At 42.0% G+C, this 26,960-nt stretch overlaps 1 protein-coding gene across 1 annotated transcript in view; it reads right to left on the bottom strand.

Annotated features, from left to right (window-relative positions):
* LOC106872572 (stalled ribosome sensor GCN1) overlaps positions 1-26,960 on the bottom strand; it is a 44,124-nt gene that overhangs the window by 16,117 nt on the left and 1,047 nt on the right. Inside the window, exons 2-32 of the mRNA XM_089344836.1 lie at positions 25,833-25,950; positions 24,160-24,358; positions 23,580-23,688; positions 23,294-23,392; positions 22,190-22,324; positions 21,740-21,808; positions 20,694-20,802; positions 19,976-20,050; positions 19,587-19,715; positions 18,960-19,112; positions 18,465-18,562; positions 17,382-17,457; positions 16,856-17,101; positions 15,560-15,635; positions 15,213-15,372; positions 14,045-14,219; positions 12,196-12,317; positions 11,745-11,923; positions 10,502-10,595; positions 9,411-9,527; positions 8,356-8,548; positions 7,175-7,812; positions 6,593-6,820; positions 5,804-5,931; positions 5,502-5,694; positions 5,037-5,273; positions 3,475-3,669; positions 1,926-2,172; positions 1,063-1,184; positions 407-521; positions 10-189 (exon numbers count right to left, since the gene is read on the bottom strand). Coding sequence (XP_089200962.1) covers positions 10-189; positions 407-521; positions 1,063-1,184; positions 1,926-2,172; positions 3,475-3,669; positions 5,037-5,273; positions 5,502-5,694; positions 5,804-5,931; positions 6,593-6,820; positions 7,175-7,812; positions 8,356-8,548; positions 9,411-9,527; positions 10,502-10,595; positions 11,745-11,923; positions 12,196-12,317; positions 14,045-14,219; positions 15,213-15,372; positions 15,560-15,635; positions 16,856-17,101; positions 17,382-17,457; positions 18,465-18,562; positions 18,960-19,112; positions 19,587-19,715; positions 19,976-20,050; positions 20,694-20,802; positions 21,740-21,808; positions 22,190-22,324; positions 23,294-23,392; positions 23,580-23,688; positions 24,160-24,358; positions 25,833-25,950 — 5,014 coding nt within the window. The remainder of the gene's footprint in view (positions 1-9; positions 190-406; positions 522-1,062; positions 1,185-1,925; positions 2,173-3,474; positions 3,670-5,036; positions 5,274-5,501; positions 5,695-5,803; positions 5,932-6,592; positions 6,821-7,174; positions 7,813-8,355; positions 8,549-9,410; positions 9,528-10,501; positions 10,596-11,744; positions 11,924-12,195; positions 12,318-14,044; positions 14,220-15,212; positions 15,373-15,559; positions 15,636-16,855; positions 17,102-17,381; positions 17,458-18,464; positions 18,563-18,959; positions 19,113-19,586; positions 19,716-19,975; positions 20,051-20,693; positions 20,803-21,739; positions 21,809-22,189; positions 22,325-23,293; positions 23,393-23,579; positions 23,689-24,159; positions 24,359-25,832; positions 25,951-26,960) is intronic.

Here is a 26,960-nt window from a genome sequence, read left to right as displayed (position 1 = left end):
TGTTCTTACCTTGTATCTCCGGGTTGCGTATGACGGAGCCGATCTGTTGTAAAGCCTGGGCGCCAGCACGTTGGACCTTGTTGTGGGAATCCGTGAGGACTTCAATCAGCTTTGGTACAATGTTAGGGAGACAGGCTGACAGCTGTTTCGGAGCACAGAAGGCCATGGCTCCTAGCAGTTCCACAGAACCTGGTATTTGGATTAAAAAAGGAAAGATAGAGAGATATGCAGTTGCGTCTTTTGTGGTGGTGGGCTAGGGTGGTAGCATCATATAACAATAGGCCATTCCCCTACCAACTCTAACAAGACCTGACACCTAAGTTCTTATTGTAACAGCCAGCCACGAATGTGGTTGTTCTGAGGCCCTACATTCCATGATGACGAAACAATGAAGGGGAAGTCTTACCTGCTTTGGTCCTCCAAGCATCTTCTTCAAGACCCTTCAGTAGAGAGGGCAGCACAAACTTTACTCCATGGCCACTGAGGTTGGTCATTATAGCTTTGGCCGTATCATCTGCAGCCTATTGTACGTGTTATCATGATGGGGGTAAGAGAAAGAGAAAGAGAGAGAGAGAGAGAGAGAGAGATTACATACATGTACACACACACAAAATAAATAAATAGATAAAAGGGAAAAACTGGCACTTACGACGTCGAGGGTTCCAGTTGATCTGATCAACGGAACAGCCTGCTCGTGAAATCAACGTGCAAGTGGCTGAGCACTCCACAGACACGTGTACCCTTAACGTAGTTCTCGGGGAGATTCAGCGTGACACAGTGTGACAAGGCTGACCCCTTTGAATTACAGGCACAACAGAAACAGGAAGAAAGAGGGAGAGAAAGTTGTGGTGGAAGAGTACAGCAGGGTTCGCCACCATCCCCTGCCGGAGCCTCGTGGAGCTTTTAGGTGTTTTCGCTCAATAAACACTCACAACGCCTGGTCTGGGAATCGAAACCGTGAGTCCACTGCCCTAACCACTGGACCTCCATATATATATATATATATATATATATACACACACACACACAGAGAGGGAGAGAGAGAGGTACAGATATACTCACCTGTCTGACGTACATGTTGTGGTCACCGAAACACAGCAGTAAGTGTGGTAATATCACCACCACGTATGGTTCGAACAATTTGCCCAACATAGTACACAGCATCTCAAATGCGAAGAGGGAACCTGGGGTAGAAACAGTAGTAAAGGTTGTAGTAGTAGTAGTAGTAGTAGAGTAGATGTGGTAGTGATACAAGTCATGCTTCTGGATGTTTCCGTCCCTATAAAGGAAACCGCTTTCCTTGTAGCAGATATATAATATATATATGAGCCAATGAGAGAGGACTTCTATATGGTAGCTAGAGCTGGTAGAAATAGCAGCCAAATCTGCCTCAAATCACACCTTGCTGTCTTATGTATTAGTCAATGAAAGAAACTTCTCCAGGTAGCTAGATCTAGTAGAAATGATAGCTAAATCTCCCTCAAATCACACCCAACTGTCTTATGTATGTATGAGCCAACGAGGGAAGCCTCTAGATGGTAGCTAGACCTGGTAGAAATAGCAGCCAAATCTTCCTCAAATCATACATACATATGTATATATGTATGTATAAGCCAATGAGAGAGAGAGAGAGAGACTTCTAAACAGTAGCAAGACCTGGTAGAAGTAGCAGCTAAACCGCCCTCGTCTTATGTATGAGCCAATGAAGAAGACCTCTAAAGAGAAGCTAGATTTGGTAGAAATAGCAGCCAAATCTCTCTTAAATCCCACAGTACTGTTTTAGAAAAAAGAAATTTATTGTATATGTAGTGTTGGGTTCCGTGTGTGTAGAGAAAAGTTAGGATGGCCATGGATGGAATGTCTGATCATAGATCTTATTGATGGCCGACCCAGGGCTCACCTTACCCCTCCCAAACTATACTGACCTTCTCTCCGCCGTGGGTTCTTCTTGTCCTTGATAGCTTCTGTCAATGTGTTAATAATGCCCATTTTCTTCAGGGCCACGATGCCGAGCCCTTTGACGAGGCCAGCTAGTCCGTAGGCGGCACCTTTTCTCTCTCCATAATTCTCAGACTCCAGCAGCAGCCGCAGCAACTGCTGCACAATGGTTGTGGCATCTGCACCGATGGCTGGCACCAGAGGGGGCAAGCAGTACGACACTGCTATTTGAACCTGCAACAACAACAACAACAACAAGAACCTCTTAATGGTCATTGAATCAGCTAGAAATAGCAGTCAGACATCTTGTCAATCAGGTGAAAGTCAGAGCCAAGACTTCCATAAGTTACACAATAGCTGGTTTAGATGGAGTGGTCACATGCGGAAACACTTTTCATCATAGTTCGGCTCAGCTAAGGCCACACTGGAGCAGTACAACAGCAAACATTAATATCTCAACCCTTTAACATTCAGTCAATTACTTAAAGTGGATGGAAGCTGTAGAAGAGGGAGACTGAGGAAGACATAGGATAAAACACTGAAGGCTGATCTTGAAATGCTGGGCCTTATGAGATAACGAAGGACTGAGATATGTGTCACATTGCTGTACTTGAGAAGATTGATACCTTAAAACTGAGGTACCAGGTAAAAAGCATTTGTGCTGGTGCTGGTACCACATAAAAAGCACCAAGTAGCCTCCATAAAGTGGTTGGTATTAGGAAGGTCATGCAGCTGTAGAAACCATGCCAGGACAGCCTATGGAACCTGGTGTGGCCCCTGGCCCTACAAGCTCCTGTCAAGCCGTTCAACCCATGCCAACATGGAAAACAGATGTTATATGTTAAAGATTATTCTGTCAAATGTAATCTTTACTTATTCACATGTTTGCAAAGTATTTGGTAACCTCATTGCTGCTGGTGCCACATAAAAAGCACTTTTCCCATTTTTATCCACTGCCCCCTCCAGCTATCAATCTTGGATCTCCTCCTCCTCATCAACCTCTCTGTTATTTCATTAAGTCTCAGTCTTGACCAAATAAGCACCTCATACATTTAATGTGGACGGTTCAGTCTTATCAGGCATGACAGCAGAGTGCTGGAGCTACAATGGAATAAGCTCCTCCCCCCACCACTCTGTAAAGTGGTTGGCATTGACTGGAGACCCTACAGGGTCAAAAAAACACATTGACCTTGTTGAGAAGAACATAAAAATCACTCTAGGGTTGGCGCCACAGTACAACACACCCATACTCTGTGTAGGGGTTGATGTTAGGAAGGACATCCAGCAGTAGATGCCAAGCCAAAAATAGAACCTGCAAGCAAGTTATTGACTTTTGATCAATCTATGAATACAATAACGCTAAATGACAACTTAACCATGACCACCCAGGCCTAATATGAACAGAAGATGATGATTATGGTTAAGATAAAATAAAGTGTTGGTCAATTCTCTTTAAATCTCCAGCTTGTTCCCCATTCACCTTCAAAAACAAAATAAATAAAATAAAAAGAGAAAAAAGGGGCTTTTGTTACTGACCTCTTGCGATGGTGTTGAGAGGGCGCTGATCAGTCGAGCCACAATAGGCTTCACCTTGGGATCACTCTTGTCCAAATGTTTGGCCAGAGAACCCATTAGGATGACAATACTTTGCCGAACAGCATCATTGCTGGCTGTGTTGGCGGCTGTTGATAAGAAGTTCTCAAAGACTGGTAGAAGTGTGTTGACATTATCCTATAGAAGAAATGGAAAGACAGAGAGATACACAGACAGAAAGAATGCAGGCGTGTGAATGTGCACGTACATAAACTTAAACACACACGGATCCATATATACACACACACTGAGGAAGCTACTGATATCCTACAACAGTCACAGATTTCATATATATATATATACCAGAGTAAGCACATGAATGTGAAACAAGGTGGAAAAATAGTACTCGAATTCCGGAGGTAGAGTAATATGCTTTGTCAATAAAGCTGCAAAGACATCACAAAAAACTGTTACTCAGAGTTTCACTTTCTTGTTCGTCGGACAATTTAGGTGCACCTGAACCAGTAGATCACTAAGAGCACCGTCTCAGCGTGATCGTTGCCAGAGCACCAGCTGTCTGGCTTCCGTGCCGGTGGCACGTAAATAGCACCATTTGAGCGTGACCGTTACCAACGTTGCCTTCCTGGCACTTGTGCCAGTGGTATGTGAAAAGGCATTCGAGTAAGTTCGTTGCCAGTACCACTGGACTGGCTCCTGTGCAGGTGGCACGTAAAATACACCATTTCAAGCGTGGCCATTGCCAGTACCTCCTGACTGGTCTTCATGCACATAAAAGCACCCACTACACTCTTGGAGTCGTTGGCGTTAGAAAGGGCATCCAGCTGTAGAAACTCTGCCAAATCAGATTGGAGCCTGGTGCAGCCATCCAGTTTCACCAGTCCTCAGTCAAATCGTCCAACCCATGCTAGCATGGAAAGTGGACGTTAAACGATGAGGATGATGATGATGATGATGATGATATAGCAGTAAATTGTAAGCCCAAGCAAGTTAGCTAAGTCGATATACTAAAAAATATTAAATACATTTAATACAATCCCCCAGTAACAGTTGTTAGACTTGTAAAACTCCTCCTCAACTCAATTCTTGATATCATTTCCATTTTGTGTAAGTCAGACCCTTTTTTTTATATGTAAACATGTACATTTGTTTGTATTAAATGTATTTAATATTTTTTTGTATATCAACTTGCCAAACTTGCTCCTTCTCCTAACATTTACTCCCCTACCTGATCGAGTTCAAATCTTTGGAACACTACCAAGTGTATTCTATACAGAGAATACCTGCCTCCAAATTTATATATCATCATCATCATCATCATCGTTTAACGTCCGCTTTCCATGCTAGCATGGGTTGGACGATTTGACCGAGGACTGGTGAACCAGAAGGCTGCACTAGGCTCTAATCTGATCTGGCAGAGTTTCTACAGCTGGGTGCCCTTCCTAACGCCAACCCACTCTGAGATATATATAAACACTTAAATGTATACATTTGTCTACACACAGAGACTTACAGAAAGTACAAGGTGCAGCAGCACATTACCTTACCTTGCCGTGTTCATTGACTGCAGCGAGTGCAGCATCACGCATGTTGGTTTGCACCTCCGGTGCACGGTCCCCTAGCGCCTTTGGCACGTAGAATGCAAAGAGTGGCGCAATGAGGTGTTTGGGGAGTAGTGGGGCCATCTTGGTGAGGCACAGTGCAATGCCGCTGCGTGACATCCAATCGTCAGGAACTGGTTCACCGATAACACGTCCGAAACTGTCTACTTCTGGTGGGGGGAGCTGGTGAAAGTAGAAAGAAACACTAGCAACAGTTTATGTATATATATATACACACACATATACCAATATATATGCACACACATAGGTACCTACATATATAATATATACACACAAACATAAACCTAGGTAGATACATATACACACACATGTACCCAGGAAGAGGCCCACACACACACACACACACACACACCAATCTCACAGCAAGAAAAACAACAACTTTCAACTTACAAACAACTTCTCGCCGTACTTGTCCAACAGTTGGTGCATCATTGGCGCCACCTGTTTCTTGTGCAACTGCAGCACTGCTGCAACAGTTGATGCCGCAGCTTGACGTACACTTTCTTCAGGGTGGATGACATCTTCGATGAGGGTGGTCACCATCTTTGGAGGTGGATTCTGTATTTTCAGTTTTGTCTCTAACCTGTGGTAAATAAACCAATTATACATAAGACATCTTACAATTCATCTCCCTAACAGTCCACCCCCAACTCCCAGCATAACTTGAATGTATTCCCACCCCTACTACTCACACTTTGGCAAGCTCCTGTACTTCAGTTTCCTGGTCAAACTTGGCAATCCATATTTTCTTGACCACCTTAAGCCACATTTCAAAGTCATCATCTTTGTTGGGTAGGACACTGGTCAGTAAGGTCATCGCCTGCCGACAGAGTAAAGAGGATGAAGATGAGAGAGAGAGGGCACTGCACGTGAGCGGGACGGGTGTAAACATGTATAGGCACACACGCACACACACAAATGTATAGGCACACACATATACACAGACACATACATATATATATATATATATATATATATATACACATACAAATTCAAACACACACATATACAAATGTGTAAACATATACATACATTTATCATTTTATGTCTGTTTTTCAAGTCGGCATGGGTGAGAGGATTTGATCCTTTGATCAATAGAATCCTGTTAACTGTACAACCCTGTTATCCAAGGGGCCGATAGAGCTTGGTACCAGTGACATGTCACAACTCATTTCTACAGCTGAGTGAACTGGAACAACATGAAATAAAGTGTCTTGCTCAAGAACACAACACACAATGCAGCCTGGGAATCGAACTCACTACCTCATGATTGTAGGCCTGACACTCTAACCACTGAACCACACACACGTGTATACACTCATACACAAACATCTATATATATATATATATATATATATATACACACACATATACATATATATATATATATATACACATATATACATACACACACACATCAACATGTCCGTACTACCTGACCAGCAACAGCAGCAGAAAAGGTAAACAAAATGTGAACTGACCTGTAAGACAGCTCTCTTGACCGAGAGAGATGGGGCCTCGAGCGCCAACAGCATTACAGAAATGTCTTCGTTGGAAGGGAAGGCACAGTCCATGTTGCCACTGAGGCTGTGTGCCACCTCGATCAGGGCAGTGTTGGAGAGCTCCTGGATCTTCGTTGAGGTCACTGTGCCAATCAGTTTGATTAGCAGCTGCAGGAGGGGTTTGTGGGGTAACAACTGAGGGTCATACTGCAAAGGAGAAAGAGAGAGAGAGACAGGAGGGTCACAAATGGAATGTCTTGATCATAAGTCTGCAGGATAACAAGGAAGGACACATTAGATAACGTAGTCCTAGATACATTATGTCAGAATAAAAGACAGGATGGTCACGGCTGGAACGTCTTTGATCATAGGTCCACTGGACCAGGAGTGACCAAGGGCTAAACAACAACAAAGAAGGACAGATTAAATAATGTAGTCCTAGATACACTGTGCCTGAATAAAAGACAGGATGGTCACGGCTGGAACGTCTTTAATCATAGGTCCACTGGACCAGGAGTGACCAGGGGCTAAACAACAACAACAAATGTAGAAGGGACTCACCAGTTTTCTTAGGATTTCCTCATCTTCATGGCTCAGTCTAGAGTCACCACCACCGCTGCTGCCACCACCACCACCACCTTTCTCTTCCTCCTCCTCCATGTCCTCCTCCATTCTCACCATCCCCATCATCATCACCTTCTCCCTTATCTTCACCTGCTCATCCTGGTGAATGTCCCCAATCTCTCCCGGCTTCTTTTGGCCGCCGCCACCACCACCACCACCATCGTTCTTCTCGTTTTCGTTGTTCTTGTTCTTCTTCCTCCTCCTCTTCTTGCTGTTCTTTGACTTAGCACTGCTCTTGTTGTTGTTGTCATCGCCCCCTCCAACCCCACCGTGCGTCTTGAGCCTTATGCGAGCGTGGCATATGATCAGCTGAAGGGCACGCAAGCAGGTGGTGCTGGCATCGTTCAGGGGCCAATGTTGTCCAGACAGGGCCACGGACAGCAGGTGGAAAAAGTAGGCAAACGTGGAGGCCGGAAACGGGTGTTTTGGCCCTCCACCAACCCGGGCTTGAACACGATCATGCAGTAACTGAACCAGTCGCTCAACCTGCTGCACTTCCTCTTCCTGTGTCCACTGCGACTCCAGCTGGCAGTATGGCTTGAGAGCTCGGACAGTGGCATGGCTCATCATTTCACCTACAATAAACAAATAGTCACAAGATAAAAGTTTAATTCCTGATTTGTAGGGACGTGGTATTTCATTATGCAACCGTAAATTACTGTAAAATATAATATTAAATCGTTTTATAAGTCAACACCACATTCTACTGTGTTAGCAGTGTTTTTCATATTATTCTATTGATATTCCATAGAAATTATAGTTGGCTCTGATTTTTAGCGAAACCGTTTCGTATTGATATGTCAGATGTAAACAAGCGATGAGACAAACAATGAGAACAAACAACAGATGTTTTTGTCTTTGATCTCGTTGTTTGTTTCCGCCTGACGTTTCGATATGAAATGTTGTAGCAGGAAATCAGTCCTGGCTATAATTTCTATCGATAATATCTGTAGAAAGTGGGTGAAAAATATTGACACACCTGTAACACCTGATGTCACACACACACTCACATGCAAACACATGCATACGCACAGACAAGAAAACATACGCAAACACACACACCGTCTCTTTTTATGCCTACACCCAGCCATGTGCAACAAAAACGAGCGAACACTTACCAAACTGTTTGTCCATGAATGCAGAGTTGCCAAGGGTGATGAGGAGGCGAGAGACAGGTGCAGCAGAAAGCGGTGAGTAGAGCAGAGGAATGAGGACCTGACACAGGTTAGACATGAACATGCACACAGCATTGCAGTCACCCCTGATTGCAGAGTGCAGCGTATTGCAGCAACGCACCAGTTTGTTGTTCAGCTGAAATATAAACAAGTATATTTAGTGACGAGTATGTGTGTTTGTGTGTGTGTGTATATATATATATATATATATATATATATATATATATATATAAATTCAATAATAGGACAAATTCTTTTACAAGAATTTATCAAGTAGCTAGCATGAAAAAAACCTCATAAGGGAAAAAATCCATCATTTATTCCCGAAATATATATTTAAATATATATATATATATATATATATATATCAGCTGGTAACATTTATGTAATGAAACACGAAAAAATAAGCGAAATACAGGCGTGTGACTGAGTTGAGGGCAGATTTCCTTCTGCCTTTATAAGACGTAAAGGAAACAATGTTGTAGGAATGTACGCAGCATGTGTACTACAGCAATAATATGCGTAGTTTAAATACTGAGATTGAAAATCAGGGGTGAATGATGTCTCCCTAATCTACAAACAAATAAAATATTTTATATTTAATGCATAGTAATCAGAGCAACCTTCATAATTAGATTGAATTAGGTGCATATTTTGACATGAGAGGAAAATGTTGCTATTGATCTATTATATTCAAGACAGGTACTGCCTACATAGGTGGCACGTCACTGATATATCTATCTATATATCTATATATATATATATATATATATACTTAATTTGTGTATTAAGGCTACCATTGGTTTCATGTTAGCATTTATCTTAACAATTCTTCAGGCCAATCACACTGAAAAATTGGTCTTTGTCTCCATCACAGATTAAAACACAAAAAATCATGGAAAGTTACATCCATCGAAGTGATGTTGAGCATTCACACTCATTGTTCGATGTTTACTTACACACACACACACACACATCAAGCAGAACCCTCTTCTTACCATCCGTATATTACTGCGGATCTGTGACTCCTTCTTCAGTGCCATCTGTAGTTTCTCTTCCTGTTGCTTCGTCAATCTCATATCACCCCCTTTCGCTCTTTTCTTCTTCTCCACCTCCTGCAATGACAACAACATCATCATTTAACATCCATTTCCCACATGTTGGCATGGGTACTGGGATCAATGTAATCGACTAGTCCCCTGCCCCTAAATTTGAGACCCTGTGCTTCCAAGATTGTTGTTATTATTATTAAAGGTGGTGAGTTGGCAGAATCATTAGCATGCTGGGTGAAATGCATTTCGCCTATCGCTAGGTTCTGAGTTCAAATTCTGCCGCAGTCAACTTTACCTTTCATCCTTTCAGGGTCGATAAAATAAGTACCAGTGAAACACTGGGGTCGATGTAATTGACTGTCCCCTCTCCCAAAATGGCAGCCTTTGTGACAAAATTTACAACCATTATTATTATTATTACTATTATCATTAATGTGTGGGCTGGCAGAATCGGTAGCACGCTGGACGAAATGTGGTGAACCATTTCATCTGTGTTCATGTTCTGAGTTCAAATTCTATCAAAGAGAACTTTCATTCTTTTTTTGGGGGGGGGGGGGGGGGGGAGTCAATAAAATAAGTACCAGTTGAATACTGGGTTTAATTGCAATTAACTAGCTCCATCCTCCAAAATTTCAGGCGTTGTGCAAACAGCAGAAAGGGCTTTACCTTTGTGATTAATAAAGAAATTATTATTATTATTATTAATAGCATGATTGGTCAGAGTGTTAGAGAATGCAGGTTCAATGCTTGTAGCTGGCACCTTGAGCCAGTGTCGTTCATCATGGCCCAAGCCCTAACCCAGGAGATCAAGGCACTGGGTGAAAGCCTATCAGAGGGATTGAACCATGAAACCAAAAAGTAGTTTTGTCACACTGATTCTGCCTCAGAATTAGGTTATTGGTAGATATGTCAGAGGAGTATTCAGACACTTATACTGCAATACATGCTAGACTGAGTCTCTACGTGAGAGGGCCAACCATGTCGTAGAAACAGGATGTGAAAGAAACAACAAGAACAACACCACCACCATCACTTACCTTTCGTAGCTCAATCTCGGCCATTTGTTCAGCATATGAATAAAGTTTGTTCTCTCTTCGGATGTTTGTTTCTTTCACTTCATTCTTCAAGACACTGTTGCAGAATTGAAAAAAAAGCAAAAATGGAAACTGTATCAGAACCAGCCATCTACATATCACAATTGGTGTACAGATGCTGTTGAGAGGCCAGCAGCATCCTCCAAGCCATCATCATCATCATCATTTAGTGTCCGTTTTCTATGTTGGCATGGGATAGCTGATGTGACTAGAATTGGTGAGCCAGAGAGCTGTACCAGGCTCCAGCCTGATTTCGGCTTGGTTTCTACAACTGGATGCCTTTCCTATCACCAACCACTCCATAGAGTGTAGTGGGTGCCTTTTATGTGTCATCATTACTGTCCTCAACTATGGCTTCGCAAGTCTTCTCCAAACACAGCAAATTGTCAAAGTTCTCAATCACTTAGCATCACCTCTGTGAGGCCCACAGCTGCCCACCCAGGGGAACAACTATATCCTGATGAACTTGCTCTCATAGTAGAAAACTTTTGCTCAAGGTGCCATGCAGTGAACCCAGAACCATGTGGTTGGGAAGCAAACTTCTTACCACACAGCCATGCCTAGGGCTAAAGTCAGCATGGGTGACACTCTTTAAAAATTATTTTTAATTCTAAAGATCTTGTTCAAAAACTTTCCAAGACAAAAGTGTCCAGTTCTGTCAAAGATTCCGTCACAGAATGGGAATTAGAATTCTCTCCCTTGCATTAGAGAACTGGTTTTGGTTTTAATTACCATTTGGTAATTACGGCAGATCCTCGACGAGACGGAGATCATTTTAATAAATTAAGAATGTAGACATAGGCGTGGCTGTGGACAGCCACGCCCATATGCTAATTTCACAAGCAGGCAGTTTTGTTGGTTGGATCAGCTGGAAGCTTCGTATTGCCAACCAATGGAGTGCCGGGTGTGGGGTGGGTTTTATATTTTGTGAAGTAATCTCAATGTCAAAAAGTCAAACAAGATAAACGGTAGCACAAAAACACAACAGGCTTCTGTACAGTTTCCAGCCAGCAAATTTCAGTTACAAAACTAGACGGTAATAGTCGCTCAGCCAAAGTGCCAGGGAGAAGGCTGGAACCTACAGCTACATGGCTTGGAAGGCATTGTTCTTGACCACAGAGCCATGCCAGGGAGTCAATTTGCTCTGGTTACATGAACGGTAAGAACAACAAGAACAAGTAGTTACCTCTCTAAGACAGTCTTGTCATACAGCTGTCCTTCAGGGCACCTAAAGATCCCGTACTCATCTTGCGTCACCTGTAAGAACTCTGCCAATTCCAGCTGGTCACAGATCTGAGCGACAAGCTGTGGAAGGAAGCTGTCGGGTGCAATGGAGACCAAAGATGCTACACCATTCTCTACACACTGCAAGGATAGAAGACATACACAGAATATTAGAAATAAACTCATGTACACACACACACAAATATATACACAAATAAATATACACATGTACAAGCATATAAATACATACATATATATATATATATATATATATATACATATACACACAAAACTGGCAAAATTATGACCATCCCCACAAAATATAATAACAGTATGTATATGTAACAAAAGGCAGATGGGAACTGGATTGACAAAGAGAGAGAAAAGGAGACAGACAAACTGGAGAGCCTTACCGTTTCAAAATTTGCATTTCTGACAATCTCCAGGCATTTGTCCGAATGGTCTTTGACAAATGTCTTGGCATTTTGCCCCAACTGTTTCAGGATGTCCTGCCACATGTGTTTACTGTAGGACACTGTGGAAAAGAAGGAACGAATCAAAAGACGGTTAGATGAAGGGGGACACACACAAATAAATAGGGTTAAAATTATACAGGCTGTGGCATACATAAGAGTGTGTGTATGTGTATATATACACACACACAACCTTCCTACCTGATTTCTTCTTCAAGTCTATGGACATCAGCCATTATCAATTCTTCATCACTGTCTACCTGCAGTATTCTGCAGTGTACTTAAATCAGAGCAGAACTGCATATTTACCACATTAAGTGTATATATATATATATATATATATATATATATATATATATATATATAGTTATTAATATTTCTAAGTCTCTCTAAAGGAGACTACGGCAGCGGTACTGGAAATTAATAGTTATCGCCAAGCCAACATGGCAGTCCCAAAATTAGGACGAAAGCTGCCGTGAATTAGCTCCAAGAAGCCATCGCCTCTAGCTAGCTATGTGACACATGTTGGCTTGGCGATAACTATTAATTTCCAGTACCGCTGCCGCAGTCTCCTTTAGAGAGACTTAGAAATATTAATAACTCTATTTCTGAAAACCAGTGGATAGATTCCACTGAAATTAGATAAATAACCTTCGAGCAGATAGTCAGCAGCGCCGCCTGGCTAAGGCTTGGCTACTCTGCATTGACAAGGGGCAACACCCTGAAACTAGTCTAGTCTGCAGATGCCAAACCAGCAGGGGGACACTGCTGACCTCCCCTGTTCGAAGGTTATAAAGGACACAGGTTTCGTGTGTCACATAGCTAGCTAGAGGCGATGGCTTCTTGGAGCTAATTCACGGCAGCTTTCGTCCTAATTTTGGGACTGCCATGTTGGCTTGGCGATAACTATTATATATATATATATTGAGAGAAAAGGTAAGACAACAAAAGAAAGAAAGAGACCACAATATTATGTAAATGGAGGAATTTATCTGTAAAAATATATGTGACAATTATTCGGTAGCCATGATAAAACTCTGAGTTTCGGATGTCAGGGCGGAAACCCACACCGCCATCGAAGAATGCTATGAAAATGACCGTTTGGCCAAATAACTAAAGAGATAGCGGTGTGGGTTTCTGCCCCAACATCCGAAACTCGGAGTTTTATCATGGCTACCGAATAATTGTCACATATTATTTACAGATATATATATGTATATATATATGTATAGCCACAGGGGGGTAGAAAAGTATACAGTTATGAAATAAAGAAAACACATGCAATACTCATTTATTTTTATCAAAAAATAAAAAGTTATGTTAAAAGTATTATGATTAATGACACCGAAAATCTCAAAACAACACGAGAGTCCATGATGTGTGTGTGTGTGTGTGTGTGCATATCTCAGGCTGTCTCACATGAAATGCAGTCTTTTAAATGGGTTGCTTAAATGGACGACTCATAATCACAGTTGTGGCAGATACTTTTCCTATGCAAATGGCACCTGTGCCGCTGACATGTAAAAAGTACCCATTACACTCTTGGAGCGGTTGGCATTAGGAAGGGCATCCAGCTATAAAAAAAAACTATGCCAAATCAGACTGGAACCTGGTGTAGCCTCCCAGCTTACTAGTCCTGGTCAAACCATCCAACCCATGCCAGCATGGACAACAGACGTGAAAGGATGATGATGATGATGTAGTGTATAAGTTTGGTGATGCAAATAGATATATGAAAGTAGAGAGGAGATGGAGATGGAAGCAGGTTAAGCAGTGAAGTACTTCTTACCAATTATAGGATGATGGGCTGAGACGAAAGCAGCAAGAGCCAAAGTTTCAATTTCCGATGGTTTTGGATCTGGTATTCTGCAAAGTGCAAGAAGAGCATTGCCAAACACTTTGGCATTGATCTTCTTAGGGTCCTGTTCTTCAGAATCTTCACTCAGAGATGGAGTTGTTGGAATCTGTTGGAATAAAATCATCATCATCATCATCACCATAAACATCTATTTTTCCAATCTCGCATGGATTGGACAGAATTTCTCAAACCTGACCAATCAGTAAAAAATTTCATCATTCACTGTAACAAAAACATGAAACCTTCTGTAAAATACCGATTCTTTGATGAGAAGGGGGATAGAAAGAGGTGTCCTGCTGTAGAGGAGACACATGGTTACCCAGTCATAGGGAAGGAGGGAGAGAAAGATGGTGCTGAAATGTCAGGAGATACTCCCAAGGTCCAGGGATCAGAATATAAGTGGGATGGGAGTAGGGAGTAGGGATTTCACACGAATGCAAAAAGTATGGCAGTGAGCAGTGAAACCTGGGTGTATAGATGGGGTGGGGAGCAACAAGATAGCAATGATAACGTGAGCAGAGCAGTGAGGACCGGATTGGGAAGTGAAAGGTTCGCATAAGAATAGAGGATGAGAAAGAGGAAATGTGAGGAAGAGGAGAAGAAGAGATGCAGTTTGGTTTGTTGGGGATCAGGTGTGTGAAACTGACGGCACCTCTGCCCAGCGTCGCTCTCCTGGCACTTGTGCCAGTGGCATGTGTAAAGACATTTGAGCGAGAGTGTTGCCAGTGCCGCTGAACTGGTTCCTGTGCAAGTGGCACGTAAAATACACCATTTTGAGTGTGGCTGTTGCCAGTACCTCCTGACTGGCCTTCGTGCCGGTGGCACGTAGAAGCACCCACTACACTCTTGGAGTGGTTGACGTTAGGAAGGGCATCCAGCTGTAGAAACTCTGCCAGATCAAATTGGAGCCTGGTGTAGCCATCTGGTTTCACCAGTCCTCAGTCAAATCGTCCAACCCATGCTAGCATGGAAAGCGAACGTTAAACGACGATGATGATGATGATGATGATATATATCCTAAATGTTTACTGCTAAAGACGGTGCCCAGAGTTGTCAGAATCGAAGTATTAGCATGCATCGAAAAATAAATGTCACTTACCTTCATGGAAGTCAACACGTTGTCCAGCTCAGCTATGATGTCAACCACCATCGACAAGCGCTCGCTAAAGTGGAAGACACGTTTCAAGCACTGCATTGATTGCTTCCGCACCAACCAGCTGGAGTGGGTCAGGCCGAGCACAAGGGCTTTGTACAGGGGCCTGTTTGAAAGGGAGACAAAGATATACACATTTGTTATTCCTTTATTTCTTTTACTTGTTTCAGTTTGCGGCCATGCTGGAGCACTGCCTTAAAGGTTTTTTTTTTTAAAAAAGCCAAAAAAAAAAAAAAAAAAAAAAAAAAAAAGAAGTAAAACTGTAGGGTGGAAAAAAAAAAAAACTTGCTTACTTGGAAATTTTGATGCGATCCATTGTCGGAAAGTCCAGAATGAGTTTCTCAACCATGAAAATGAGATCAAGAAATGCTGCAATGAAAAATAAAAATAAAAATAAATGCCACGACGCTTCAATGAACTCAATAACTCACCCATACCATGTCTCTTTAATATCCTTCACAACCACTCCACTCCGCTTTGAAACAGGGTAGCTGTTATGACATGGGTATACACATCTGGTGTAAAATGGTTTTGCGCAAATAAATGGTTGTGGTTATCTAAAAATAACTTGCAGAAATCCAAGTTAAGACAGAACACACTCCGAACTTCTTGAACGCAGGTACACTACTCAGTGTTCACTTATTCAACTAACATGGTTAACCAGCACCGTTCAACCAACACCGTTGACAATCCCCACTGACAGTTCACTCAGTTCTAACTTATTGGAATTGGTGAGTCCACCTTCGTTCACAAGTGGCTGTTCAGGATTCTCCCATAACAGTGGCTGGTGTTAGGAGGGGCACCCAGCTGTAGAAACCTTGCCAGACCAGATTGGAGCCTGGTGCAGCCAGTCCTCAGTCATCCTGTCCAACCCATGCCAGCATGGAAAGCGGACGTTAAATGATGATTCATGATAGTGACATGGTTTTGAATTAACCCTTTACCTGGCAAAGATGAGTTAACTAAATTTGTCTTTTTCAGAGTGTGACAGATACACTAATCCAAAACAGAATTTCAAAAACAACCACAGACAAATTCATACATCAATTTTCAGCATTTCTCTGGGTTTTTTTTTTGTTTTTTTTTTTAACAAATTACGCTCAGACGTCAAGCTCAGAAAACTAAATATATAAAAAAGAAAAAGATTTTTGAGAAGTCATGCTAAAAAGAAAGAGTAAATTAAATATGTAATTCTCCTTTACTTTTGATGATAAAGTTTAAAAAAAAAAAGCAACAAAAAAAAAAAAAATATGGGAAGACAAGTTATCGCATTTTTACTGATTTTTCAAAATAAAATTTCAAGTAAAATATTGGAAATAGATAATTCCAGAATCAATATTAAAAATATTATTAAAAAAAAATTCATCTGAAAATGAAACATTTTCTCCAAAGACTTTCGCCTGGAAGGGGTTAATAAAACTTTATTTTGTAGCTTTTGAACGATGTGATTGTTTATTTTTAGATTGATATTGTAGGGAAGGTGTGAGAGGCCAGATCTGGTTGGTTTGAACATATAAACACGTAGAATGTTTGGTCTGGACATGAGAAGGCTCAAATGCTAACGGGGTGAATGTGAAAGGAGAACTGACCTTCATCAGACAGAGAAGAGAGGCTCTTGTCGTTGAAGAAGAGCAGTTTGTTGGTGTCAAGGACGACATTCCAGAACTGGGCAAGCTTCGTCTCATACTGGATGTCAGCCAAGCTCAGCTGGAGCAACAGGCGGGAGGCAGACAGGGCCTCTGTGACTAATTGTGTCTGATTCGGTTGATTGCTGGCCTTCTCGACGACTTGCAACAGGAGAGGCACCACTTTCTGTGCCTGGAGTAAGGTGTCACCTGTTGGAGAGAAAAAAAGCGATAGAGTGAGTAAAGGAGAGAGGCGGGGGGGGGGGAAAGATGGGGGACCGTGGAGGAGAGGAGAGAGAGGGGAAGGTGAGGATGGGAGGGAGGAAGAGGGTGACAGATCGAGTATAGAATAGGGGAGAGAGAGGTGGAGGATAGGGGGAAGAGTGAAGGAGACAGATAGACACAGTGTGGTAGAGAGAGAGAGAGAGAGAGAGAGAGAGAGGGAGGGAGAATAATGCAAAAATGAAATGAAATTATTGCCAATAATTACCATGAAATGCAGAAACCATACAACATATGTAGGCATTGCGTACGGCAGATGTGGAAGTCTTCAGGGTGAGTCCTTTCTGGAAAGGCAGAGAGAAGACAGAATCATTTGTTTGTTTATTGAACATATATAGGCACAGGCATGGCTGTGTGGTAAGTACTCTGCTTGCTAACCACATGGCGCCGGGTTCGGACTCCCCATTGCATGGCACCTCGCTCAAGTGTCTTTTATTATAGCCTTGAGCTGATCAAAGCCTTGTAAGAGCATTTGGTAGATGGAAACTGAAAGAAGCCTATCATGTGTGTGTCTCTGTCTGTTCCCCACCACAGACACAGCAATTGGTGTTGGTGTGTTTACATCCCCTGTAACTTAGCAGTTTGGAAAAAGAGTCCAACAGAATAAGTATTAGGCTTTACCCAAAAAATGAATAAGTACTGGAGTTGATTTATTCGACTAGAATTCCTCAAGGTAGTGCCCCAGCATGGCCGCAGTCTAATGACTGAAACAAGTGAAAGATAGAAGATAAAAGATCCATTTTCCAAGCATGTTAGCTTGAGTTTGGATGGAGATTTCTTTCAGGCAGCATTTTACAACGGGATGCTCTTCCAGTCACCAACACTTGTTTTGCAAGAAAAGGATTTCTGAGAGGCCAGTCGTAATGGCAATGCTACGATGAATTTGCACTCCATTGTCCCCCAGCTTTGTCAGTATATAGTATTTGCCATACGAATCAATGGCTCATTCAGCAAAATGGTAACGAGAAAATTATAAAATAATGAAGGTGGCTAGGCATATATATATATATATATATATATATATATATATATATGGGTTTTTTCCTTATGGGGTTTTTTCACGCTGACTATTTGATAAATTCTTATAAAGATTTTATCCTATATTATATCATATATATATATATATATATATATATATATATATATTTATTTATTTAAAAGCAGCAGAAATATAACAAAAAAAACGTTACTCTGAACCCGGAACCATGTGGTTGGGGAATAAAGTTTATGTGCAACAAGTAATAGTTGCATGGTTGTGGAAATGTGGAGGCAGAAGATGAAGCCAACTTACCTTGAAACAATCAACAAGGGCAGTCGGGACTTCAGTGTGTAGACGTGAACACCAGGAGGTTAATGCTTGGAGTATACAGACCAACGTCCCCTCATGAACTGCAACAATAAAGGACAGAGAAAGGAGATGACCCTAGTTGGGTGACACACAGACAGACACACTGTTTGCCTGTCGACTGATCAACTGGTTAGTGTGGAATTACATGGATCACCAAACAAACACATCACTGTACACAGCAGCACACAAATATATACTATACACATGCACACACACACACACCATGCTATATACATATAATCTCTATTCACACACTGTGCACATATATACACACATCCAGTCTCCATACACCACTACACATATATACACATGATGCATACATACATACATACACTCAATACTTTGTATGCACCATAAACACATACACCCTTAACATCCACCCAGTTCATGTGTCACATGCTACACACAATAACATTAACAAAAGAAGTGCATACTGACCTTCTTGCCCCAGGATGGGAATGAATCGTTCCGTGATGGAAGCTGTGAGTTTCTGGACAACAGCCACACCACTGACCACGTGGTGACTGAGGCTGTTGATGCCGTTTAGAACACCAATGCGTTGGTCTGCTGAAATCAACTTGCCTTCTGAACCTGTGGTGGTGGTGACAGGAGTGGGAGAGAGAGAGAGAGAAAACTAATTAGAGATACTAATTAAAAATGGAAACAGAAATATAATTATCTCTGTGGAGTGGTTTAGTGTTAGGAAGAGCATCAAGCCATAAAGTCCCTGCCAAAACAGACACAGTAGCCTAAGGTAGTTTGTCTCCCTGGCCGGCTCCTGTGAACAGTCCTACTCATGCATGCATGGAAAATGGATGTTAAACAGGGACGAGGAGACAAAATGGCAGTTCTGTAACGACCGAGTGAAACTGGGTTTATTTAAATGTTTACATGTAAATTTTGATGAAAAGAACTCTGAGATTAATTGCAAAAATTCAGCAACGATTAGCTCAATTTTAATGACAAATGTGACAGAATGTAAAAAGAAATTAAAGCTTGTCTTGAGATCAAAGAGTTCCTCTCCACAAGAAAAGTCCCTGGGTGTGAGTAGAGTGTATCCCTTACCTGCTAAAACTTGAAACAGATGTGTTGTGACACTGTCAACAGCATCAGGTGAACTGCATTGTCGTGCAAGGGCCTCGAGGACATTACTGGCCGACTGGCGGACGTTTTCTTCTTTGACAAATAACTGTTCTGCGGAGGAGAAGGTAGAGAGAGAGAGATGTGAGTGTGTGTGTGTGTGTGTGTGTGTGTGTGTGGTTATAATGGAGAGTGGAGATGGTGGAGGTAGAGTATAGAGAGTGTGATAGGGGTGATGGTGGAAGTTGAGACAAAGGGAGGGTGCCAAAATTTGAAGGAAACAGTACACATAAACATGCATATATATACCTTTAGAGAGGTAGGGAATGGGTGGTGGGGTGAGTATAATGAAGGAGGAATTGCGACATACTTACTTGCAATGGGTTTCGCCAAGTCTAGGGCATACTTGCTCATGTCTAACTGGACACCAATCAGTAAATATTCAACAGCTACGGAGACAGAACAACAACAATAATAATGATGATGATGATGATAATAATGATGATTATGGGTATGATTATGACGAGGATGACAATGTTGATGATGATAGCAGTAGTAATAATGATGATAATCCTCTTCATTCTCTTACACCACGTGCTTTTGTACCTCATTCATTCTTTTTCTCGATATCTCCATATTTTCCGTTGAAAAACCTTTAAATTTGGAATCTCTGCTTGATAGCATGAAACTCCTATTCATTTCCAAAGTTGGAAAAAAATCTTCCAAAATTCACTGAGTCCAGATATCACGTCAAACAATGTTGGATTCTATAAGTCAACTATTTACGAAGTGAAATCACATATTTTCATGAATGTACTAACGAGATTTGTGCTTAAATTCACATTTAAATAACAATGTGTGTCTGTATGTGTGTTGTGAGGGTTTTGCATGTAAACAAGACTAACAAAATAAAAAATAAAAAATCAACAATGTGTAATCCTCAATAGGGAGTTGTTTGAGGACTGCTCATGGAAAAACCCCCATAAAAAAAGCATGGGTACTCTGACTTTTGGGGCAGGTGTCTTTTGGTAGTAGCAATGACAGTAGTAATAGTAGTAGTGCGTGGTGGTGGTAGTGTTGACAGTAGTTTACCTTGCAGTATAATCTCTGGGTTGCGCAGTGTAGCTTTCTGTGCAGCAGGCTGCAGGATTTCGTTGAAGTCTTCATGGTTGACGTGGCGGAGCAAGGACTGGCAGTTCTCCTGGAGTAGAGACACACAGACATACAATGAGAGGACAGTGAAGGGACTGCGTTGGCGGAGATAAAGACACATGCAAACTTCTTACCACAAAGTAATTGTATAGAAATATATACATATATATATATATATATATACGTAGTTTGAATTTATAGAAAGTAAAAGATGAAGCTGGGAGAAAGAACAACAAGAAGGTGTATTTGTTTGACGCTTGGGAAGAATGGAAAAGTCTTTGACAGAAAGGATTGAAAAGAAAAAAAAAAGAAACAGAAAGACAGAAAAGAAATGAAAAAGAAGGCAGTCCGGATTTGGATTAAAAAAAAATTCATTTAAGCTTTTGTCCCTTTCATGGATTCAACAAAAGGGATGAAAATGCTAAATAGTTATATGGAGAGAAAATATCACCATCTTCATAGTTTAACGTCCGTTTTCCATGCTGGCATGGGTTGGACAGTTTGACTGAGGTCTGGAAAGCCAGCGGCTGCACTAGGCTCCAATCTGATCTGCAATGTTTCTACAGGTGGATGCCCTTCCTAACGCCAACCACTCTGAGAGCGTAGTGGGTGCTTTTTATGTGCCACCGGCACGGGAGCCAGTCAGGCGGCACTGACATCAGCCACGTTAGGATGGTGCTTTTTACGTGCCACCAGCATGGGAGCCAGTCAGGTATCGACCAGAAAATAAAATAACAAGATATATATATATATATATATGTACACACACACACACACACATCAGGAGCAGCTGGAAAGTTTCTGGCTTTAAGGGTTTGCTAAAGGCTTAGTTGGAAACCCAATTTTCTGAGTTCTTTTACAGGGCTTAGAAAAACTGAGGGACTGCTGCAATAAGAATGTTGAATAGAATCACAATTAACCGATCCTCCTGAAGCCAAGAACTTTTGAGCATTCCCTCCTGTATACACACACACAGATATACTCACCAAGAGATGCAGGGGTGGAGTCGATCGATATGCCAATACTTGCTTAAGGTAAAGATCACAAAATGGTTTCTGAAAGACAAGAGACAATACGTTATTGGTTTAAGTTGATTCCTGTAACAATTTTGAGGAGAGTGTCTATCTGACTACCACACAGCTATTCAAACTATCATCATCATCATTTTAACGTCCATCTTTCTCTGCTTGCATGAGTCAGATGGAGTCCATGCAGATTTTCTTTAGCTGTATGCCTTTCCTGTTGCTAACCCTCATCTGTTTCCAGGAAGAAAAAACACCTTTGCTTATTTATTAACTATAAAATACAATTTTCATTGCATCTTCTTCAAGTAGCTTTTAAACGACTGTAATAAAATTACTCCAAAATACTCCACCCGAACGCATGCATTCCCCAACATATGTCAATGGTACTCGCATTGGACATGCTTCACTTACCTTGCATGCCTGGATGCATTCTTTGTTCTTGGTGTCATGCAGATGCTGCATCACAAGCGAAGCGAGGCTGAGCAGGTGTGGTGCACCTTCCAGTGACGTCAAATATTCCCTGTACAACTGCACGGTCGCAGGCGACTGCACCAGGGGAAGAATGAAGAGAAAGAAAAAGAAGAAACATCATCACCATTGTTATTATTATTATTATTACTATTATTATTATTATTATTATTATTGAGGCGGTGAGCCGGCAGAATTGTAAGCACACTGAGCAATATATTTAATGGCATTTTATCCATCTTTACGTTCTGAGTTCAAATCCTGCTGAGGTCGATGTAATCAACTCGTCCCCTCCCGCCAAATTTGGGGCCTTGTGCCCCCCCAGTAGAAATGATTAAATAATAAGATGGCAAGCGGGCAGAATCTTTAACACAACAGGTAAAATAGCTTAGTGTGAATTCACCTGTCTTTATGGTCTGAGTTCAAATTCTGCTGTGGTCAACTGTGCCTTTCATTCTCATGGGGGTTGATAAAATAAGTACCAGTTGTGCACTGGGGTTAATGTATTATTATTATTCGCTGGCCATAAATCAAAACTTGAAATTATTATCATTATTATTAGGGTGCTCTTGTAGTTGTTTAGTCCCAGGTCTGGTCTGACCAAGCAGACATGCGTAATGAAATGCACTCCAGCTATGGGTCCTTCCTTTTATAACAACAACGGATGTGATTTGTGACAGACTTGACAGCTATTTCTATCACAGTGAAAAGCTACATTGCTTGTTATTGTTGTGTGGGTGACAGTATTGTAGTACCCCTGGTGTTGGTGCTGCAATACCTGTTGCAGCATTTAGTACTATAGTAGACTAATGGTTCCCAATCCTTTTATTTAAATGAATTCTCCCACAGACCCCTTTTAATATGCTGACCCTTATGTGTGTGTGTGTATATGAAATTTTGACCTCCAGTGCTACCTTTGCAAACCAGCAGGGATCTGCAGACCCCAGGGTGGGAATCACTGTTGGTTGGCAGCAGCAATTAACAATGGTGCATCACCACACACACGCACAGTAGGACACACAGCAAGACACAACCAAAAGCACTTACCTTCTTCCACAACCTGGAAATGTGTTTGTATGCGACGGCATTGAGTGTGTTGAGACGGGCTGAGTGGCATCCGTAGAGCAGGAGAGACTGTAGAGACACCTGGAGGGGGGAGAGGAAGAAAGAGAGCATTAGAGAGAGAGGAGATTTAAAGAGAGTAGGTTAGAGAGAGATAAAAAAGATGAAACTGCATGAAGACGATTCATAAGTCCCTGGGTTTTTCTGTTTGGAGCCAAACTCCCGTGATAATGGCCGAGGCCGGAAGTAGCAGACTGGGATGGTCACTCACCAGGGCTTTCAGGTCATCAGTGGAGCTGCATTTGTCAGGGGCAAAAACTTGGTCTGCCACAACACATGTCCAGATGAGGGCTTGTAGAGACTCGGTAGAAATAGCTTTACTGAAAAAAAAAAAAAAAGGGAGACAAACAAAGGTTGCAGTCATTGAGGGGCAAGCGATAAGGGATGGCTGTAGTGGTCACCACTCCTACAGTCGTCCCATAACGTTAATGTTGGTGTAAAAAGAAGCAGCTGAACCAAAGCACAGACCAGCAGAAGTGAAAACACACACACACACTATATTGTAATACAACTCTTAATGATTAGAGCAGTGTTTCCCAATGTGGGACATACGCCATCATGAGATCAGAAGTTCAATTCCTAGCAGGGTCTACCAAATCCACTCACAAGGCTTTGGTCAGCCAGAGGCTATAGAAGAAGACACTTGCCCAAGGTGCCATGCAATGAGACTGAACTTGGAACCATGTGGTTGGTAAGCAAGCTACTTACCACACAGCCATGGGAGCATTTCCATTCTGGGCCTGGATGCACACGCACACACACACACACCAGACACTGTAATTAAGACTTACCTGGAGGTGCCGCAAGTCTTCTGAAGATTGGCAAAGTTTGCAAGAGAGGCAGAGATACACTTGAGGGTGGCCTGCGGGTGTTTGAGGGCCAACTGTGACACAACATCCTGTACAGCCAGCTGGGACCGACGGTCTTGGTAACGACCCAGTGTCAGCAAAAGGTACCGCAATATACCTTTGACGGCATTCTCTGGGAGAGCTGTCAGTGATGGTCATGGGTGGGTGGGTGACATTGTGTGGAGATGGAGTTAGTGTTGTTGATAGTAATGGTAGGGGTGGTGATAGTGATGGTGGTGGTAGTGGTGAAGGTGTTGATAGTATGGAGAAGGTTGTTCGGGGGGAAAGTGAGAGTGAAGTGAATGGAGAGATTTAAAAAAAAAAGAAGAGAGAAAATTAATTATTTATATACAAAAATAATTAAAAATACACAAATATCTAAAAAAAAAATGGGGATGAAACCATCATATTATTGAAATCTCAAAATCATTCAGGATTAATTCAAAACAATGTGAATAAATAAACAGAATAATCAAAATGCTAAAGTTTTAAATGGTATATCATCATCATTGTTTAACGTCCGCTTTCCATGCTGGCATGGGTTGGACAGTTTGACTGAGGACTGGTGAAACCAGAAGGCTGCACCAGGCTCCAATCTGATTTGGCAGAGTTTCTACGGCTGGATGCCCTTCCTAACGCCAACCACTCTGAGAGTGTAGTGGGAGCTTTTATGTGCCACCGGCACGAGGGCCAGGCAGGCAGTACTGGCAACGGCCACGCTCAAATGGTGTTTTTTAAGTGCCACCTACACAGGAGCCAGTCCAGCGGCACTGGTAACGACCTTGCTCGAATGTTGTTTTTCATGTGCCAGTAAGGCGACACTGGTAACAACCACGCTCAAATGGTGCTTCGTTACGTATTGGCACAGGAGCCAGTCAGCAGCCCTGGCAACAATCACGCTCGGATGGTGCTTTTAGTGTTCCACTAGCATGGATGCCAGTCATGCGGTGCTGTCATCGGCCACGTCAGCGAATTTGATATACATAGTTATACATGTATAGGACAGCTGTGTGAAGAAGTGTTGATCTTTAAGTGTGGAGGGAACATGTGGAAGAGGTAGACCTGGGAAGATATGGAATGAGGTGGTGAAGCATGATCTTTGAAGATTGGGCCTCCTGGAGGCGATGGCAAGTGGTCGAGACCTTTGACAATATGCTGTGCTTGAGAAGAAGACTCATCAAGCCAAGTGAAATTGTAGTTGTGTAATTGGCACCCACGCTGGTGGCATTTTGAAAGCTCCCTTCGAACACTGGGCCACACAGAGGCAGCGATGAGTGACTGAGGCCTTTGGCGATATGTCATGCTTCAGAAGATTTGTCAACCCAAGTGTGATCATAGTTGTGGCTGATGCTGGTGTCGAGTAACTGGCACGTAAAAAGCACCGACTATACCCTTGGAGTGGTTAGTATTAGAAAGGGCATCTAGCTGTAGAAATCACGCCAAATCAGACTGCAACCTGGTGCAGCTCTCTGCTTACCAGTTTCAGCCAAACTGTCTGACCCATGCCAGCGTGGAAAGCAGACATTAAATGATGATGTATGTTTGTATTTATGCACGTGTGTATACATATATATATATATATATGAATGTATGGATGTCTGCATGTATACACTTACCATTTGCTGCTGACTTCTTGACTAATTTTAGTAATTCAATTCTCTCATTCCGATTCGATGTTGTCACTTTCAGGGCAAAGTTCTTCAGGATGTCTGCATCTGTTAATACTTGTGTCCCCTAAAACAATAAACATAGGGGGATAAGATAGACAGATGGAGTATTTGGTGTGTATACGTATATATATATATAAGTGTGTGTGTGTTGCTGCTTGTTGTGGGGGAACCATTGTGTCTGAGAGCGATGCTGTCGGGAGTTCTGAACAACTGGTCATGCCACCGTTGGCAACAAGGTTGAGGATGAGGACCCTGACTAAGCGTGACCAACCCCCGAAGATCTCCACAAGTTTATATTAAATTTCCTAGGCACATTTCACCCTTACAGTTGTTTGGAACCCTGCAGTAGGGGTTCCATGTGCATCAAGATGTTCAACTCCTATGAATTAGCATCATCATTTAATATGTTTCCCATGTTGGCATGGGTTACATGCTGTGACTAGAATTGGTAAGCCGAAGAGCTGTACCAGGCTCCAGACTGATTTTGGCTTGGTTTCTACAACTGGATGCCTTTCCTATCACCAACCACTCCATAGAGTGTAGTGGGTCACTTTTACATGTCATTGTCATGGGTGCCTTTCATGCGTCACTGGCACATTGCTAGGGGAGCTAAGTTACAGGGATGTAAACACACCAACATTGGTTGTCAAGTGATGGCAGGTGGGGGGACAAAGACAGACACAAAGACACACACACATATATATATAAACAACAGGCTTCTTTCAGTTTCCATCTACCAAAATCCACTCACAAGGCTTTGGTCGACCCGAGGCTATAGTAGAAGACACTTGCCCAAACTGCCATGCAGTGGGTCTGAACCCGGAACCATGTTGTTTGGGAAACAAACTTCTTACAACACTGCCACGCATATTAAACACACACACACACATATACACAAGGCTGAAAATATAAATTTATGATCACAACAACATTAAACCCAAATAACATCATTTTATGCAAAAAAAAAAAAAAAAAAAAAAAAGAATTCTCTTCAGTGTCAACTTTGGCATCAGGTGTGTAAATCCTCTGGAGGGCCAAAGAGATCTAAATATGCAGAAAAAGCACAAAGAAATA

Source organism: Octopus bimaculoides, chromosome 28 (assembly GCF_046866305.1).
Source record: "Octopus bimaculoides isolate indiv1 chromosome 28, ASM4686630v1, whole genome shotgun sequence".
NCBI lineage: Eukaryota > Metazoa > Mollusca > Cephalopoda > Octopoda > Octopodidae > Octopus > Octopus bimaculoides.
This window is presented reverse-complemented; position numbering and strand designations above follow the sequence as displayed.